Genomic DNA, 19,886 nt, shown 5'->3' on the forward strand with positions numbered 1-19,886 from the left:
ATGCCTTGGCAGCAGAGGTCAAAGTTGAGCTCACTCTCCTGGAGAAGGAGAAGGAAGCGGACCTGATGTCTCCAAACGGTAAAGCGAGTCCCTTCTCGGAGTGCCGCCCGAATGGTTCACTGGGTCACTGCTCGGATGAGGACTCGTCTGTCCTGCGTCCATCGCACAAACACCGAGACTACATCGAGGCCACAGTGTGCCACGTCAAAGACCTGGAGAACGGACAGTTCGTAAAATCATGTTTTATTTACATTCTGTTTGCTTTTGGTGTTGGATGAAATTATTATGTTGTGTACAACAATCTATAATCAGAAGTCATAAGAAAAGACCAAGGGGCGAATATTATTTAAGGCACTGCATTATAAGGAAGTGTAAATTTTTCTCGTCAAGGTGTAACACAGACAGTTAACTAAAAGTACTAGAGCATTTCTTTACTGGTGTGTGTGTGTATGTGATGGATCTTCTAGAATGCGTGAGGTGGACTTGGGGCCCGGCAGAGCTCTGCTCATTAAGGAACATGGAGAATTCTCTGCCATGGGGCACAAATGCCCACACTATGGGGCACCACTGGTTAAGGGTGAGGAAGGTTTTCTATCATTTCTGCTCAGCAATGGTGCTGAAAGAGCTTTAAAGATGAAACTGACTATCCAGAGAGTGCTAACATTTATGGATTGGACGTATATAGAGCTGAACATTTACTGTACCCTGTGGCAGGAGTTCTGTCTAAGGGACATGTTCGGTGTCCGTGGCACGGAGCCTGTTTCAACATCGCAACTGGAGACATCGAGGACTTCCCAGGTCTGGACAGCCTGCCCACTTTTCAGGTGAAGTTTATCTGTTTGTCCCAGACTGCTACCAATATTGAGTTCCACTCAATGTCAGGTCTCTGATATTGAACCTCTTTTTGCCACAGGTCAGAGTTGAAAAGGAGAAGGTGATCATCCGGGCAAACAAACAGGTAAAACACTCTTTCAGTCTGACATGTGAAGGTGAATTGAGTAAAAGCAGAGATGCACCTTCACAAGCATCTGTTCTTGTTACAAATGTGTGTTGCGACAGGCTCTACAGACGCAGAGAAGGACAAAGGCCATGGCCAAGTGCTCAGCCGTCATCAACTCCAGTACAAGCCTTAGCCACGTTCTCATCATCGGATCAGGTTAGAACCCCATACACCTGCTTGGACATAATCAGTATCTTAGCAACAAGAAGTTGATGCATAAGTGCATAATCAATGTGTATCAATAAATGTGTATCAATATGTTCTGACAAGTGTGTATCAAATAGTTAATGTAGAGATCAGTGATTTTTGTTTTGAAAAACGCCTTTTCTCCATAAAACTGAACTTCAAAGTTTCAAAGACAAGAAGAATATGCCTTTGCTCATCATACTGTGGATGTCTGCAGAGTATGGGCTTAGCCCAATTAAAGGCTTCTGTCCAACATGGGACATCAGCCAGAGGACAACTTCAGCCCAATCTTGGACTTCTGCCCAACATGGGACATCAGCCAGGGGACGACCTCAGCCCAGCCTGCAGCTTCTCCCAACCAAAAGCCTCTGGGGCTTTGCATTTGCTCAGGGCTCTTTGTCCAACAAACAGTTTCACCCTGCAGATGGTTTCAGGGCGAACATGGGCTTCCATCCAGTCTGGTGCTTCTGCCTAACATGAGGCTTTGCCCCACTGGACAAATCTGTCTGAGCAGAGATTTCTGCCTAAAATAGCTTTGATCAAGAGGAGGCTTCTGCCCAACCAGGAGCTTCTGCCCACTGTGTGGCATCTTCACCGAGAAGGCATCTGCCCAAATAATGTTTTCTTCCCCACAAGAGGCTTTGATCAGCAAAAGGGCATCTACCCAATTATGCTCAAGAGAAAGCCCCAAAAGCAGCAGGCTTCTCTCAACCATGAGGTCCAGCAGGAGACCCCAATTCTGCCAGGGACTTCTGCCCAAAGTGGGACATTTCCCAAATAGTCGTTCTTGGCTAATTTTTAATTTGCCAGCAGAATGCTTCTGCTCAGCCAGGGGCTTCTGATTAACAGGGGGCATTGCACAGCAGGAGGCTTCTGCCAAAAATAAGGATGCAGGAAATTTGTTTCCAATATGGATCCTTGCCGAGGAGGATGCTTCTACCTGGTTAAATGATTTGCCCAGCAGGAGGCTTCTGTCTGACATCATATGAGATAATTTCACGTATAAGGGTCCAAAAGACAGCATGTTTTTTCCTGGTAGAATTTTGGCTGGTAGAACTGCATTTCTGGACCAGAGTTACGCTTGTTGACTATCTTATGTTCTCTCTCAGGCCCTGCTGCATTAGTGTGTGCAGAGACGCTAAGACAGGAAGGATTCACGGACCGCATTGTGATATGCACCATGGACAAACACCCTCCATATGACAGGCCTAAACTGAGTAAGGTTTGTACAGAGTCATTGCAAACCACAGCTCAGTGGAGGAGAGACACATTCCCCTTGGGGTCTGATTAAAAAAAAATTGTTCTTACTGCAAATCTTTACTCTATAACCTTAATGTTTGCTCTAAAATACAGTTCCCAGCTAAAGTAGTTTCTTGTCTGAACTTGGATTTAATATACACCATTTTCCAGGTTTTCTGCCAACTTGTAGTTGATCACACATGACGTGTTTGGCAGCGAAAGTTTGGTATCTTGATGATGTTTAGCAAATACTGTATGTCTTAGGCTGAGTTTGTGGGTTTAATTTAATTCAACATAAAAACTTTTCAGTCCAGTTGATCGAAAATAAAATCAATCGGATTCATATGTTAGGCAAACCTTTGCTTGGTCCTTATACTACAGTGTGTGATAGTGCTGCTTTGTCTTCATAGTCGTTAGAAAGCACAGCTGAGCAGCTACAACTGCGCTCGACCGAGTTCTTCCTGAGTCACGACATCGAACTACTGCTGGAGAAAGAGGTGCCGTTTATCCATCAATGCTTCTAAACTTAAAAAAATGCATAAATATTATTAAATAATTAAGAAAAATCGCTATTTATTTGAGATTGTTTTAATCTAATATAATTTTATATATTTTTTATTTTGGTGAACCGAGATAAAGAGCATGAATGATACACACAGTGAAACAACCCAGTGTCGATGCGAAGAATCATCATTCATGAAATGCCACTCGACCAATCAAATTAGTGGCCCAGAGCTACGGAGGGGGGCCAAAAGTATTGGGGCAAAAGTTAAATTCAACGTTTTTAAAGACATTAATAAATTAGTAAAATTATGACACCCAAGATAATAAAAATAATTTGTTACCACAACAAATCCGTATTTAGTATGACGTCCCTTGTTCTTTAAAACCTGCTGAATCCGGCTGGGGCGTAGAGTTAAAAAGACATCTGCCAAGCCATACCTGCCTGATTGCTTCCTAAACATTTCCAGAAATTTCCCAATTCAATTACTTTAAACTCACTTTAAAACAAGAATTCCTAAATGTAGTCATAATAAAAGTCCTGCCACCTATTTGTCCTGCCCATTAACTAAACCGGCTGAGTCTAATTAGCACCTGATAGGCTGGGGCTAATTAGTGACATCACCTTTTTTTTTGCACAGGGAGAATTAATACACATGGCATATGTTTTTTAATACTTGCTCACCACCGTAACTTTTTATTTATTAAAATAAATAAACCCTTAGAGACATGCTGTGATAGTGAAAATAATCAGTGAGGCTATGGTGTAAAGCTTAATGATGCAAAGTAAGAACACTATATTAGAGTACACTAATCCAACTTGTTGATCCATTTAAATAAGACAAATTTACAATTAATTGTACTGGAGCACAAGATTCTTAAAACACGCTATGTACACATACTAAACACTAAAAAGTAACCTTAAGTCAGTCTAATTCCAATATATCTCTACTGTATTCATGTACATTCTAAGAGTTTCTTTTTTTATTTCCCCTCTTGCTGATTTAACCTTCTCAGGTTGTGTCAATCGATGTTAAAACAAAGACAGTAATGTTTCAAGATGGTTATAAGATGGAGTACAAGAAACTCTTAATTGCAACAGGAAGCAGGTAAGTTCTCTTAAAGACCCGATGTATTGATTTGTATTAAAGGTCACATTAGGATGTAATGCTACTGTATATATTGTAAATCATTTCATTGTCCAAATCATAAAGCAATCCTCCCTGAAAAATAGACATCCGCCTCCTAATTTAAGTCAAGTCAGCATATTATTCAGCCACTAATAACCAGTTAAAGCAAAAGGAAAGCATCTTTTGGATGGTTAATGTAAAAGCATGAGACAGTGAATGAATCCATATTATTAAGTAAGGAATGTAAATAGAAAACAATAATGATGATGTGTCACTCCTACAGCAAGTGGGCAAGTTTTTATTAATTGAAGAAAAAAATTGTTACAAACAGTTGGCACAGTTGTTTAATGGTTAGCTCTGTCGTCTCGCACTCCCAGGGTTCGAAACACACCTCTGGTTTATATGTGTACAAGTGCTTGGTGGGTGCTCTGGTTTCCTCACACACTCCAAAGACATGATCTGTAGTCTGATTGGTGATTACAAATTGCCCGTAGGGTATAGTGTGTGTGTGTGTGTACTTGAGTGCTGTTATGGTACTATCCAGGGCAACTGTGACCCTACATGGGATAAGAGGTATAGATAGATAATAGATGGAGGTGACATACAGCATTTAAATATTTATTGTTCAATTTCTTTTCTGTTAACACTTCGGTTTTATATGTTTCAAAGATAACCATACATTTTTTTAAACCATCATTCCTTCACTTTCTTCCTTCACTTACTGTAGAAACGGCCAAAACACAGTACTGGTGCTGATTTAATTTTTCTTTTTATGCTATATATATAATAAGGAAATATGTGTGCCAAAGAAGCTACTTCTAAAGTTTATGCAACATAAGAAGTGACCAGTCTTGCTTCCCTAAAAAAGGGCAAGTTTTGGAGAGATGATTTTATATGTTTCCCCAAAATGGCCATTTTCAGCGTTATACTGTCTCCGTCAAACAATAATAATTTAAAATACAAATTATTCATATTTCTTTAAGAGTATTGATACTTAAAAAGCTTCTAGAAGTATATGACCGGTACAAATTTTTGCTTAAATTAAAGCATTCCGTACAAAATGAAGGATTTTTACCCCAGACGAAAAAATCTGTAGTGTCCGTAACCATGTCAAATTCATATTGCAATATTTTAACAATTTAGCATTTTAGAATAATACACTTTTTCAGATTTATGTCTTTTGATGCGGAATCTAAATTGTTTCATCTAAATGACAGTTAAGATCGTTGAAAGATTTATATTCAAAACAGTTCTGAACGGACATACAGTAAAAGGGCATGAAACTGTATTTAGTAAATGTGTTTCTTTTAACTGATAAAAATATAAATGTGTATGCATGTTTACAAAAATTAAGCATGGAGCAGGAAATAACATGCATTAAGTATTATAAAAAATGGTGTTATATGATCCTATCTGAAAATTCACTTTTTCACCAAGGCAGTGAGACACTTTTCAGCACCAGTACCCCTTTGATGAATATCATCCATGTTTGTGGCCCATAATATATGTCATTAAAAAAAAAACAAGGAGAAACATAACAAGTATTATAACCAGCATTAACATTAGATAGAAACATCTGGAGAAAAAAAACTTTTAATTTTATATATACTGTACATTATTTTGGTAAAATGTCCAAATGTCGACATTATACAAGAAAATGTGTTGTTTATTTATTACAGTTTCTCCATTTATGATTCGTAACTCCAGCAGGGACACCATTAATCATTCTGCCCTAGTCAGAATTCAGCTGAGTCCTAAATAAATAAATGATCTGAAATTATAGAGGGGGATTTTGGCATTCTGAAGTGGTGACACGAACAGAAAATTCTCTGATTCATGAGGAAGTAATTGCTTACTCAGCTCTCATTCTCCCCTGCTGCCCAGGCTGTGAAGGTTGCACTAGGGTCGCTGTTCTGTTCCCTTTTTACTGGATGTATTACTTATTCATACATACAATAACAGAATATACATCAATACACTTCTATTTCCTTTGAAACTTTTTTTCCTGTTGAAAATAATATCTTAATCTTACATAATATTAATAACATCAAAAAGGAGATCGTTCTGAGCCATGAGTTTCAGTTATTGTAATCCTGTAGTATAAGGAAAAAGGATGGAAGTGCCTCCATTTGAAGGGTCAGTCAGAGCTATGTATGAGACAGTATGCCTTGAGTTATAACCCTGAGCAAGTCACGTATAGCTGGGAGCGGAGCTTATATCTGGGCTAGGAATAAAAAATGCAACCTGCCTTAAAACTAGAATCAAAGCACCAGCCAGATCCAGTGCAGGACAGTTTTCTGCCTCATCATTCTTTAAAGCTTGGCTTTATTTTCCTGCCGTGGAACTAGGATCTATGCAGAACCCAATAACAGAACGCAAAAACAGATTGAATGCAAATACTGCATGCACTGCCAGTGCACGTGATTTTATTTGATGTAACCCTCATAAAACAGCTATTTTACTAAAAATTTGATGTGTTCCCATCTTACCTTCCACAACGCTTTTAAGCTTGTTATTAGTATTTCACTGCAAAAGCAGGTTTTACACCGGATTCCCTTCCTGATGCTACCTTTCCATTTTATCCAGGCTTGAGACTGGCACTGCATGGCTGAGAATCAAACCCGGGACTTCCGCATGGCAGTCGAGAAACCTACCAATGCTGTTAAACATGATTAAAAATCTAAAAACCTCAACAAGATAGCAAATTGTTTTTTGGCTAGGGATTCTGGCAAACTGATTAATTCCCTAATGATCTAATTCACCCCTTTTTCTGAAAGCGCATCTTTCAAATTGTATGCATACGGCAGATGTTTAGACATTTCATCACCCTTAAGCTTTTCAATGCGACCCAAATGTAACCTGAGTTTGAGTCGAGATTGAATGTTGCTATTCATTATACAGAATGTCAGTATGCATGCCAGCACCAGACCGTCTTTCATTTCCTGGCTGTGACTGAGGCTCTTTAATAAATTGGCAATAAAAACAAATGGAGAAAAATATTCATTCATTTTACCTGCAAATCAATAGAGTCTGTCTTGTCTGTAAAGAAATATCCTGGCCTGGATGAGGGAGACAATTTATCTAGAATTAAAGGACAAACAATGCTGAGATTGTATTAGGTTTTTTCCCCTTAATGCAAAGAAAGAGTTAAAATTTTTTTTTTACTTATTACAACAAGTCCCCGACTTACGAACACTCAAGTTACAAATTTCCATCGCTACATTGGGGCCAGGGGTAGCTCAGTGGTTAAGGCATTGGACTACGGTTCGGAAGATCCCAGGTTCAAACCCCACAAGTTGCCACTGTTGGGCCCTTGAGCAAGGCCCTCAACCCTCAACTGCTCAGATGTGTAATGAGATAAAAATGTAAGTCGCTCTGGATAAGAGCGTCTGCCAAATGTCTAAATGTAAATGTAAATGATACAAACGGAAAGTGGTTTTAATTCTAGTTCAATCACAGAAGTAGCTCATGTGTATTGTACAAAAAAAAGACACTGGATTAAACCAGATACGATTATTTATATTATTATATACTGTATAATTATATACAATAATGATATACAATATTTATACTTATATACAATATTTTTAGTTTGTAAGTGAATATATAAAATGTCTAAGGTCCAGTATATTGAATGTGTGTGTGCGTGTGGGGGTGCAGGAGAAATAAGTCAGCCTCACCAGTTTCAGTGAATCAGTCCGGAAGCACGATGATAGAAAATGTCTGTCCTGTGGAGTTCACAGTCCAATATAGTGGAAAACAGCTTTGAGACAAACACTATTACATTTTACTGTGAGATTCATTTTATGGTTTTGGCGACATGATGGCAGTGTGGGGAAAGGAGGCAGATTGAGTCAAGTGGATCGGCATGATTTACATTTTATATTTGTGTCAAAGGCATATCAGATTCACTTTGTCAGACTTAAGAACAAATTAGACTTACGAACGTGCTCCCAGAACAGAACTCGTACGTAAGTCAGGGATTACCTGTAATATTATATAATGTCACACCCTGAGTGTTTAATTCCTTCCTTACGAGACTTTATTTGTAATTGAATATAAATCTATACAACCCCAAATTTATTAGATGGTCCCAGGACAAAAAAATTAAAGCATGGCATACTGTAAATATTCTTCCGTACTGTATATCACGCAGTATTCTGTATATCATGTCGATGAGTTAAAAAGTGGCATATGTTGAACTCATTGTTCTGTCTCTCTCTTTTACTCAAAGACCCAAGTTAATAAACTACAAAGGCAAAGACATAAGCAACGTGTTTTATCTGAGAACTCCAGAGGATGCAAACAGTATAGCCAGACTGGCCAGCAGCAAGAACGCCGTCATAGTTGGGACCTCATTTGTTGGTAAGATCCAATAATCAATGCTGCAGTAGTAAAGTGCTGTGCAAAAGTCTAGGCACTATTTTATCTTTAGTAGCAATTTTGTTTTATATGTTTATCATATCAGAATTAACATGTTCAAACCATTCACTATTTTCAAATATAACTTAAGAATATTTGCATGCCTGTTTACAGATAAAAAAAAAAAAAAAAACTCATGGATTTTGCATAAAAATAGAAAGAAGCGAGTGTGACAAAGTTACCAGAAAAACTTTAGGCATGTTCTCCAGCATGCTAAGCAAAAACTAACAGCTGTTTTACTTATAAAACTGCACACAGAGTTTTCACACCAAATATTGACTATATATTTATTTAATTACTCTTTACTGCTAGAAGTTTTTTTTATGTAGAAATGTTTTCAAAAGCATTATGACATTTTTGTTTATTCCCAAAATGTTTTTACAGTACTGTAAGTTAAACATCTGTTAGGTTTTACTGTGTGTGCTGGAGGATATGCCAGAGTTTTTCTGTTAACTTTGTCACATTCAACTAATTCTATTTTCATGCAAAACCCAGAAGCCTACCTTAATTTCAGTTATTTATATTTATCTAAAAAAATATTTTAGTTTAATATGTTATTTCTTTACAGGAATAAAAATATTCTTCTGTAATGTAATTTTAAGGTTTGTTTGGAAATAGTGAGGTTATAGGTTTGTACATAATAATAATAATAATAATAATTATTATTATTATTTTTTTTTTTTTTTTACTGAAAATAACTTGGTGTCTAAGACTTTTGCAAAGTACAGTTTCATAGCAAAATTTGATTTTTGCAGTTTTTGAGAAATTTTTTTTTTTTTTACTGAATTAAGAATTATACACATATTAAATATTTTGTGCATGTTTGAGTAACAATGGTGATAAAACGCAGAAATGCCACAATATCTTATCAAAATTGTTTGGGTAATATACAGGTGAATTAAGTTAGATTTTTTTTCAAATGCTATATAACTCCATCTCACACATTTTTATCACAATAAATAAAAGTAATAAAATAAAGTAAGTATGTGGTTATTTAAGTATGCAGTTTTAATAAAAATTTTGCAAACACTTGATTCTATAGCGAGTTAAACAGAAGTTAATGGCAGCAAATTAGATCAAGAAAAAAAGTGTAGAGTTTTGGTGCACACAAAACTTTTTTTTTTAACTACAAAGATTGCTGAAGATCATGAGGAACATTATAAAAAATACAAAAACTTCACTTTACAGCATCTCTAACTGTTTTTGTTTCATTTTATTTTATTTATTTATTTATTACGCACTGGCTATCATAGTACAGCCATGCACCAAATAACCAACAGCTTCCCACACACAGCATGTGCATCTCATGTTTCTTTTACACATCATTTGTGTACATTTAAAGTTTTCTCATGTTATTTCTCTGCTTTCCCACAGTGCTTACACTACAGTATCCCACATAGCTTTGTCAAGTATTTAACATGGTGTTCGTACAATATCCAGATCACAAAATGTCCTATTTCACAGGACATCCTGTATCATGAATGTTAAGAGACACATACCTTGTCCTTTATTTGACTTCAACATTCCCCAAAAATCCTTTAAACACATTTAAACCAATCATGGCAATCTTGTTCAAATGAAGCTTAAAGGAAGTTTAAAGCTTAAAAAAATAAGGTTATGGCGGATTTCAACTTAAAGCTCACATCATAGACAACCTTGTGTGTAATAATTTGCCAAAATAAGTTAAAGTCTGAAAATGGCATTTATCAAGTTTTGCTGTAAAACAAGATCTCACAAGGAGCTTAATGTTTTGTTGAGAATGTGATATTCTTAAAATTGTTGTTAACGAGCTTTAGTTATCAGCCATAAAAGCTTACTTCAGATACCAAAAATGTTTGGATACAAAATAATAGGCTTTTTGTTTTTTGGCCAGATTTGTATTTATTTATTTATTTTTGTTCTAATAAGTTTTCTTGTGTCCAGGTATGGAGGTGGCGGCTGCGCTTACGGATAAAGCTCACTCGGTCTCTGTAATCGGCATTGAAGCCGTGCCTTTCCGTAAAGCTCTGGGGGAGAAAGTAGGGAAAGCGCTAATGAAGGTGAGGACGCCATCGCTACCTTTATTATCTAATGTCGACTCCCTGTACTCATAATTATTTTTTAGCTACATCTGCCTTGTAGCTCAATTATAGCATACTGTATGCTGCGCAGCTACCGAAAATGTAAGTGATAATACGTATAGTGTACATAAGATAAGTTTTGTGCTGTGGTACAGTATTAAACATTTCCAACTAAACAAGAAGCAGAACAAGGACAATATGATATATTATGCCATAATCAGGGCCAAGTTCCTGAGCCCTAACCCACATTGTCAGGCTGGATATAATTTCACAAAACTCATCATTTGTCTGCGGCAGAAGTCTGAAAGTGTCGGAGTCAGCGTTTCAGAGTTGCCTGCAAATGTGTGTTATAAAGCGGGACGTTAATGCTGAGCGGGTTTATCTGGGCTTTTCCAAGACGTGTAAATCAGTCAATCACTGCAGAATATGGACAGAGAGAATCAGCACAAAATAAAGAAGATAGAACCAAAAAAAAAAAAGGACACTAACGCTGTCTCTCTAGCCACTGCGTCAGCTCACTATGTTCACTATGTAGACTGAATGATACAGTAACATATACAGTGCTGCCAAGTTCTTTAATCTGATTTTATCAGAAGGTGTTTAGACAACGCCTGGCCGAAAAAGATCAGGTTATCAGTCTGCATCAAGCAAAGAAAACAACTGAAACCTCAGTCACAAATATTCTGACGAACGACGGGTTCTTACGAATCTCCCTGTTCGTCCGACTTCTGCAGTTCATTGACATTCATGGTGGGGATCATAGTTTACAGCCTCTTTAGGAAGTTGATATAGTAAAAAGTTGAGTTTTCTATCGTACATTGGCCGGTAGATTGTCTTAGGACCTTCCTACAGCCTTCATAAGTTTATCTTATGAAAGTTTTTGTTTTAAGGTCGTACAGCACCCATATGCACTCTCAAGTAGTTAGTGGGAACATCTCCTGTCTGTCGGCACATTTTGTCATGGTATATAAACTGGAGGCTATCCACTCTCTATCTGAACCGTGAACAACTTAATGTGTTCCTACACCATACCTACAGCCACCGTAGGAATATGGGCTTTTGGAAATGTCTTCTCAATCTAAATGATCCACAAACATCGTACGTTGTTCCAAAGGCACATCCAAGGTCGCTCTAAGAAGAGTGGATTCCATGCCACGTTCTGAGAAAATCTTGGACAGGAACATTGACCTAGCCACAGTATGACCAGGCTACAAATGCTGGATTCTTATGAGTCCGCCTTAAGAAGACCATAGGAAATGCTGAAAAATCTTTCATATGGGTATTTGTGACCGCTGCTTAACGAGATCTAAAATTACTGGAACTACTGTAGGAGTTTAAGATCCATGCATTACTGGAGGGATTTAAGTGCAGAACCAACGTCTTGAAAGAAGCGTGGTTGGAAAATTATTAAAAGAGAACACTATAACTCTTCATAAAAAAAATCTACTGTATAGTAGAAATCAGAGCAATAGCTAATGTCAGAGCATTTCCATACACACACAATGTGATGAGAACTTATACATAGGATCGGAGCTAAATAGCTGTGTGGCCATCACTTGTTAGTGAGACTCATCAGAAAAAAAAGGCTTCAGTTTGATAGCAAGCATAAAGACTGGCCTTTGGAGCAATATTCCAGCCAATTCCAGAGCGATGGGTGCGTCAGGGTGAGGAAGTGAAGCACATGAAGCGATGCACCCATCATGCATAGTGTTTACTGTACAAGCCTCTGGAGGCAGTGTTGTGATCTGGGGTTGCTTCAGCTGCTCAAGTCTAGACTCAGCAACGTTACATGGAATTAAGACTAAAATCCAAAGATACTGAATGACCGAGTTATCACATCTATGGAGTTGTCACTGGATCATTGGTTCTGGGAGCATGAGCATGAAATATTCACCAGATGGTGGAGTGTAACCAAATCTAAAGACAATTGATACAAATATAAGTGTTTTTTTTATAACAAAAAATGTATTTATTTAGGCAGAATAGCTTCACTGCCAATATTCTCAGCTACTTTAAAGACAAAATGATTTATTATTTGTCATGTTCTCTTGAGTAATCTGTCGTGTATCCTCTCGTAGCTGTTCGAGATGAACAGGGTGAAGTTCTACATGCTGAACGAGGTGTCCGAGATGAGAGGCCATCATGGACAGGTATCCAGAAAGTGAGAGAAACTCTGCTGGAGAAGGGCTCTGATGAATGGACTCTTTCTTCATCTCTATCTGTTTCCACCCGTTCACACTCATTTTCTACCTTTCCATTTGTCTTTTCATATTGTATTCCTTCTGTCTTCCTGTCTTTGTGTAAGTCTGGAAGTGGTGTACATAAGCAGTTGGAATGGCTTGTCTTGTCTCAGATGGAGAGCACAACTGATCAAAGAGCAAAATGCTACTCAATAATATTATTTTCCTTTTTAAATAGTGGATGGATTTATCTGACTTTATATAGAGTAGTTTATACTGTATAGTACTGTAGATGAACCTATAGTGATCAATGATCTCTTTCTTTTCTCTCTCTCCTGATTTCCATTAGTTAAAAGAAGTAGTGCTGAAAAGTGGCAAGGTCTTACGAGCAGACGTGTGTGTTATCGGCGCAGGTGAGTCTCACAATGACAATCTGACATGCGAGTACACATTACGACCCTGATAGTCACTTGATTTAAGAAATGTTGTGATGCTGTGACTCCTCAGGTTCAACACCTGCTACTGCATTTCTCAAACAAAGTGGTTTGCACATGGACTCCAAGGGATTCATCACTGTGAACAAGGTATATATTCGCAGTACTTTATTTTAGACGTGACATTATTATACAGTATTTTTTAATATTATTTTTAATATTATTATATACATATGTGATATTTAAACAATAATCAATTCAATTCAATAAAATTTTATTTGTATAGGGCTTTTAACAATTGACAAGTGCTGTTGTGCTGAATATCAGCACGGGTGTGATGTGGCCATGGAAACGAGGGAAGAGCCATTTAAGAAACAACATTTATTATCAACAGATTATAATTATATGTTCTGATTATTTCACCAGTTTTGCTCCGCCCACACATATCCTTCCGCGACTGGTGGAACTAATTAACCGCGAGTGGTGGAGCTGGCAACCGACAGTTAGTGTAATTAACAGGGGTGAAAATAAAATAGTTGTAAATTATAATAATAATAATCATTAATAAATATTCTTGTATTGATAATTATATGTAGCTAAATGGTAAGGAGATAAAAAGATGGAGGTGGTGAATAATCCTGAAAAACATATAAGATTTACTTTATATTTCCACTTATTCCACTTTAGAATATCAGATCATTTCCAGGGTTGAATCCCGGATAGCGTAAAATGGAAAGCTAGTGCAGTATGTAGGATGTACAATCCCTTGTTCCACACACTAAGTAGTGCACCTTGATCAGGGGTTAGAGAGGGATTTGGGATTCAGCCCTGTGTTAGGAGCTAGTTAGATTTGTAGCTTACGTTCGCCGTGAAGAGAACAACATAGATGGTTCAGACTCAGTTCAGAATGACTTATAAGCACTTACTATGAAGACAAAGTGGTGTTTAAGAAGCCATAATTTTTGATTATGGGTTTTGGCAGGAAGTTGCTCTCCTCTCTTTCCAGTACTACAGGTCAAACCGTCATAATTACACCCATGCTGAAACCGACAGTTAGTGTAATTAACGATCATCAGAAAACCTGTGACCTGGATTGATATATATATAGTTAAATGTCCCAGTGCTGTTATGCTTTATATCAGCACTGATGGATTGCTTTAAATCCTTGACTCGATCAGAACTAACCGTTGTGTAATGTCTTTATCATTTCTCATTGTACACAAAAATGCTCTTGAATTCTTAATTCTGATTGGTCAGTACAGTACATGTTGATCTATTTCCTATGACAGCAATTTAGGCAGTAATTCTAACTGCAAGCCAATTCACAGGTTTATATTAACACATTTTACAGCATTTGGAGGATGCCCTTATTCAGAGGAACTTACATTTTTATACGTTATACATCTCACCAGTATAGGGTTAAGGGCCTTGCTCAAGGGCCCAACAGTGGAGGTGTTAGTACCTGGGACCTTCCGATTGGTAGTCCAATGCTTTAACCATAGTGATACCCCTTCCCCTATATATTGTTATACAGTATATGCCCCTAAAAATGACAATATATGATTATATATATAATATATATCATTTTATTGGCTAAATGTTTAAATGATGATCAAAAATCTTTGTATTTTTCTTAGATGATGCAGACGAACATGGACGGAGTGTTTGCTGGTGGGGACGTAGTGACGTTCCCGTTGGCTCTCCGCGGCAATAAGAAGGTGAACATCCCTCACTGGCAGATGGCCCATGTCCAAGGTAAGCACCAGTAACAAACACGCACATATATATCCATATTTACCAGTGGACAGATTAAGTGCATGTGTCCGATTATTGCAGTCCAAATGCAACACTTGTTGCTCCACAGGAAGAGTTGCCGCCCTGGGAATGATGGGAAAAGCCTCAGATATTCGAACGGTTCCTTATTTCTGGACTGCTATGTTTGGAAAAAGCGTACGCTATGCAGGTAAAGAACATTCCACGTGTGTAACATGCACATAAATCGACATAACATTCTTCAAGCATTTTTTTGTCTCGTTTTTACCTCCCCTCCACTAAATGACATTTATTTGCAGCAATCTAATACGCATATGTTTGTATATTCTACATTATTGTTTTTTTATGTTGAAGGTTACGGGGATGGCTTTGATGATGTCATCATCCAGGGAGACCTTGACGAGCTGAAGTTTGTGGCGTTTTATACAAAGTAAGGAAATAACTTTTTACCCCATACAGGTCTCCTAAAGAACATTAGAATATTAAAGAACATTAGAATATTAAAGAACATTAGAATATTAGCCCTCAGTTCTGGATGCACTTGTGTTTCTTCTGGCATGGAGAATCTCCCCCAAATTATTGCTCTGGAACGACTTTGTTCATGGACTGTTTCTGGTTCTTTCTTCGACTCCACCGTCTCATTAGGAGTGAAGAGGTGATCGCCGTGGCCAGTATGAACTATGACCCCATCGTGTCTCGGGTCGCAGAAGTCTTCGGTTCTGGAAAGATGATTAAGAAGCGCGATGTTGAGTGAGTACATTTTCCTTTTTTAATTCTAGAACTCCAGGAGCTGTCGATAGGTCCAGACTTGCATCTTACGCACGTTTTCTGTTAATATTATGGCAATGTTATGCTTGGCCTAAAATCCTCAGGTGCCATGTCTAATAAATATAGTTAACTTATGTTAATTATACTATATATTTGTCTAATGTGTGCTTTTAAACTTACAGGACTGTGCAAAATGTTTTTAGTACAAACTATAATTTTAGTGCAAACTATATTTATTTATTTATTTATACATTTTGTTTAAGAAAACCAAACAAAATAAAAGATGCTGGGTTTTGCATGCCAAAAAGAAGCCAGTGCAACAGTCAAAGCTAAAAAAAAAAGCTAATTTCCTTGTTAAACCTGATATACAGTATATTTTTAGTCAAGTGGATTGGTTTGCTTTATATTGTACATTCATGTCAAAGGTGTATAAGACTCACTCTGTCGGACTTAAGAACAAATTAGACGTACAAACGTGCTCCCGGAATGGAACTCGTTCATAAGTTGGGGACTACCTGTGAATGTGTGTGTGAGCATGTGCCTAAGGCGTTTGCACAGTACTGTATTTGGATACATTGTGTGGGTTATGACAGGAAGGGCATCTGCCATAAGGCCTCTGCCAGATCTTGTAGACTTGTCATCAAAGACTTGGTAGTAAAATCTTAATAATATTAGTAAATTAGTAAATCGTTCCTTTTAGTACCTAAACAGTAAGTATAAAAAAATCAACCAAGCATCTTATTTTTGTTTTCTGTTGTGCCTTCACGACATAAAGGATGTTCACCCACGGCAAGTACGGACGCATATATACACTCGTCTCAATTTTATAATAATACAGTACCTTTACTCAATACCACATCGTTGTAGAATTCTCTATTCTGATTGGTGGATTACTCTGCTGATTCATTTTCACTGATAACGACACAGGTTTACGTTAATGCACTCATTCTACTTGTAATACACCATTACAAATTTTTTTCCATTTGTTTGTGTTTTCTTTTTTTTCGGCAGGACTGGCGATATCTCATGGTTGATAGATAAAGGTTTGCAGTGAGAAATCCACCAGGCTTTCATTTGGAGCTGTTTAATGTCAGTGCTGCTGATTTGGGGACCCTGCATGTGGGACGAATAGTTGAAGAATCTCCTGCACATCTGCATACATCAGTGCCACATCTGGGCTCACATGTGGCATGAACATGTGGCATGTTTCCCAAAAAAAACAAAACAAAACCAGGACTCCCTTCACCAAGCTGCGAACAGACCCACACTCAACACAAACCTTAAAGTAAACCAGAGCCACTTTGTTACGAGAGAACGTTGGGTTTCGGAAGCTGATGTGATGCTGAGTTTGGCCTTTTCCACTTGGGCACCAAGGAACTACCTGTACACAATGTTTATAAAGGGCCAGTGAATAGGGAACTGTTTGTTGTTGTTTTTTTGTACATACAACACTGTAAATAGTTCTTACCTGGAAATGCATTGTAACATGATGTGATGGTTTTGGTTTTTACTAAAACTTTGCAACTTTGTAATGCTACCAATTAGCTACGGCGTTAAAGATCACACACTGTACTTGGCCTTTGTACAGATCTGCAGCTTTCATATTTGTACACCCACTTTGGTACGTTTGCTATGATATCGCACCTTGTTTCGGGGGGAAAAAATCACTCTGAATATTTATAAATAAAGGCTAATCGTTAGACATGTGATCACTAGCGCACACACACTCTGTACAGTACAGTATGTCTTGCTTGAAGTCGAGTCGGAGTGGGACTACGGCCAGGTTGCACGCTGTTTAGTGGACATTTGAGCGTCCCATAGGTCTTTATTGTAAGTGAATGTTTTTTTTTTTTATATATATTAAGGAGTTCGAAACCTGGCCTGAAGACTAGTACAGTAGAAATGTCTAATAAAATCAAAAGATCAGTAGCTTGAAGGGCCCTTTTAATGGAGAAAAGCATGTTCCCTTGGCATCAGGCCCTAACAGCTCTTTAATATAATGTACCTCTTATGGTAACTTTGGTTGCCTTGCTGGTTAATTGCACAAAAAGTATAAAAAATAATATAACATATTTAAAGCTTTATTTAATAGGAATAATAATAATAGTATTGATAGCGATATATAAAAGGTTAAGCTTGTATTTGCTGTTATCTTTTATCGATTAACGGATTGATTAATTGATTGACTGATAAATAGGTCTATTTTTAGATAGAATGCAATAGCTCTGAATGCCGAACTGGTAGTCTTGACCTCCTGAAGCTCCGTTTTGTTACTAACTCAGGGATAGGAGGCTCATTTAAAAGGGGTTTGTGCTGTTGAAAACAAAAATAATAAAATTATTTGGTTTCAAATCCTTCTGTTTACTTTTATTTGTTGCCTCCATGTTTATCATGCATGGACAAACTTATCTATTTTAAATTCCACCACACTGGTATTGAGTTGAATCGATATGTACTGTAAGGATATGAAATAAATATATGTGCATACACACCACGACATTAACACCGCTTCAAAATAAATTGAATACCAATGGTTATCAGTTATATTTATCAGCATACAGTCCTTTTCAAAAATCATCGTTTCATATTTTGCTTCCAAAGAACCAGACCTTCTTATATTGTAATGTAGTCTTAAGGAATAGTTACTGTAGTTCTCCAGGCTTCCTAAAGGACTTCTTCGTCTCTCGTTTCCAGTCCAGTCCCTGTACCTGAGCAGTTTCAGAAGGATGTTTTTTGTTTGTGACCTATGAATCATTCAAGCATAAAAAACATCTAACTTAAGGCATAAACCAGTGAGAAACAGGTGCAGATGATGACAGATGATCAGGATGGTGATTAGTTACTGCTGATGCTGAATGTTGAGTGGGTGGAACAGACGAGAGGGGAAATGAGGTCGCTGCTGAGGTTGGTACATAAACAATTTTTAAATTGCATCTTTAGACACTTTGTAGTCTATGTTGCAGGAAAACACTTCAAATATTTATACAAAACTTAAACTTATACTGTACATAACATACATTTACAGTACTTTAACATAAATCATTTCAGAAACTCTCTGGACTATTTGTGATTCTGAGTGGCTAAAAAATTTTTTATAGTTTTTTTAAATACAAAATTACAAATTATGATTATTTTGGTAACATGTACACTGAAATGAACTCCATTGTCTTTTTTTTTTAAACAGAATATTGAAAATTTGAATGTACTAAGGATTTAATTGAAGCGTTTTTTAAATCCCCTAAAGTGAGTACATCATGTACATTTTTAGCTGTATTTAATAAGAAAAAATAATTCTCTAATATAGGCTTTAACATTAAATGCTTTAGAACTTCAAAGTTCAAAAATATGTAAATTTCCTGTATACTGTTCTAGTATCTAGTTTACCTTCTGGTATTCCTAATCCATAAACTTTCCCTTTTTTATAAAGTGATATATGGAGAAGATTCACAACTACCCCAAGCATTCATTTTTGGGTTAAAAAAAACAAACAAACAAAAAACTTGTGTGTTTGTTAACTAACTTGTGAATGACAGGGTTAAAATAATATTATATACAGTATTTTATTAAAGTATATATATATATATATTTTTTTTTATACATAAATTTCATCTCAAATTATGCATGTTACAGATATATTTACAGTATACTGTATATTAAATCCATATATTTATACACAAGAAAATTTAACCAATCAATGTTACGTCAGAACAGAAAAGTAAGAACGACTTGTGCGCGAAGGTTTCAGGTTTATTGCAGCTGTAACATGATTGTTTTATGTTTCATGTTCCACTATATTTAATATAACTATAAACAGATAAAAAAATATTGTGTCATTAACTGACAAAGATCAGTCTCTAACTGTCAGCCAAGTGCCATGGTGTGAGAGATAACACACTCCAGAATACAAAAACAATAATGTTCTTATTTAGCACGGCACATCATCAACTTAGAAGTTATGCATCTGTATAATTAAACACTTCATAATCAGCCATTAATTAAGACAAATGAACTGGGGTAATAATATAATTTAATTAAATGTATCAGTAGTTACAATACAAAAGAAGAAAGAGTCAAAAGGATAAAGCACAGCTTTCTTTGTTCAGAATAGAAAACCTTTTTTTTACCCAAATATGAGGTTGTAATTATTTTGTAATGATGCGATTATAAAACTTACAAAAGCATGAGAACTAATC

General features: G+C 36.8%; 1 protein-coding gene across 3 annotated transcripts in view; it reads left to right on the top strand.

Moving 5' to 3' along the window:
- Positions 1 to 18,000, top strand: part of LOC128509435 (apoptosis-inducing factor 3) — a 34,406-nt gene extending 16,406 nt beyond the window's left edge. Inside the window, exons 3-21 of one of the 3 annotated variants that reach the window (XM_053481173.1) lie at positions 13 to 226; positions 468 to 577; positions 715 to 824; positions 914 to 958; positions 1,060 to 1,156; positions 2,296 to 2,408; positions 2,836 to 2,922; positions 3,944 to 4,035; positions 8,291 to 8,421; positions 10,402 to 10,517; positions 12,617 to 12,688; positions 13,068 to 13,131; positions 13,226 to 13,302; positions 14,790 to 14,907; positions 15,017 to 15,115; positions 15,280 to 15,355; positions 15,571 to 15,675; positions 16,469 to 16,486; positions 16,705 to 18,000. In XM_053481173.1, the coding sequence (XP_053337148.1) occupies positions 13 to 226; positions 468 to 577; positions 715 to 824; positions 914 to 958; positions 1,060 to 1,156; positions 2,296 to 2,408; positions 2,836 to 2,922; positions 3,944 to 4,035; positions 8,291 to 8,421; positions 10,402 to 10,517; positions 12,617 to 12,688; positions 13,068 to 13,131; positions 13,226 to 13,302; positions 14,790 to 14,907; positions 15,017 to 15,115; positions 15,280 to 15,355; positions 15,571 to 15,675; positions 16,469 to 16,486; positions 16,705 to 16,747 (1,787 nt within the window). In that variant the 3' untranslated portion in view covers positions 16,748 to 18,000. The remainder of the gene's footprint in view (positions 1 to 12; positions 227 to 467; positions 578 to 714; positions 825 to 913; positions 959 to 1,059; positions 1,157 to 2,295; positions 2,409 to 2,835; positions 2,923 to 3,943; positions 4,036 to 8,290; positions 8,422 to 10,401; positions 10,518 to 12,616; positions 12,689 to 13,067; positions 13,132 to 13,225; positions 13,303 to 14,789; positions 14,908 to 15,016; positions 15,116 to 15,279; positions 15,356 to 15,570; positions 15,676 to 16,468; positions 16,487 to 16,704) is intronic. The other 2 variants (XM_053481174.1, XM_053481175.1) reach the window with 2 other exon arrangements.
- The last annotated feature ends 1,886 nt before the right edge of the window (positions 18,001 to 19,886 follow it).

The sequence above is a fragment of the Clarias gariepinus genome, chromosome 21 (genome assembly GCF_024256425.1).
Source record: "Clarias gariepinus isolate MV-2021 ecotype Netherlands chromosome 21, CGAR_prim_01v2, whole genome shotgun sequence".
NCBI lineage: Eukaryota > Metazoa > Chordata > Actinopteri > Siluriformes > Clariidae > Clarias > Clarias gariepinus.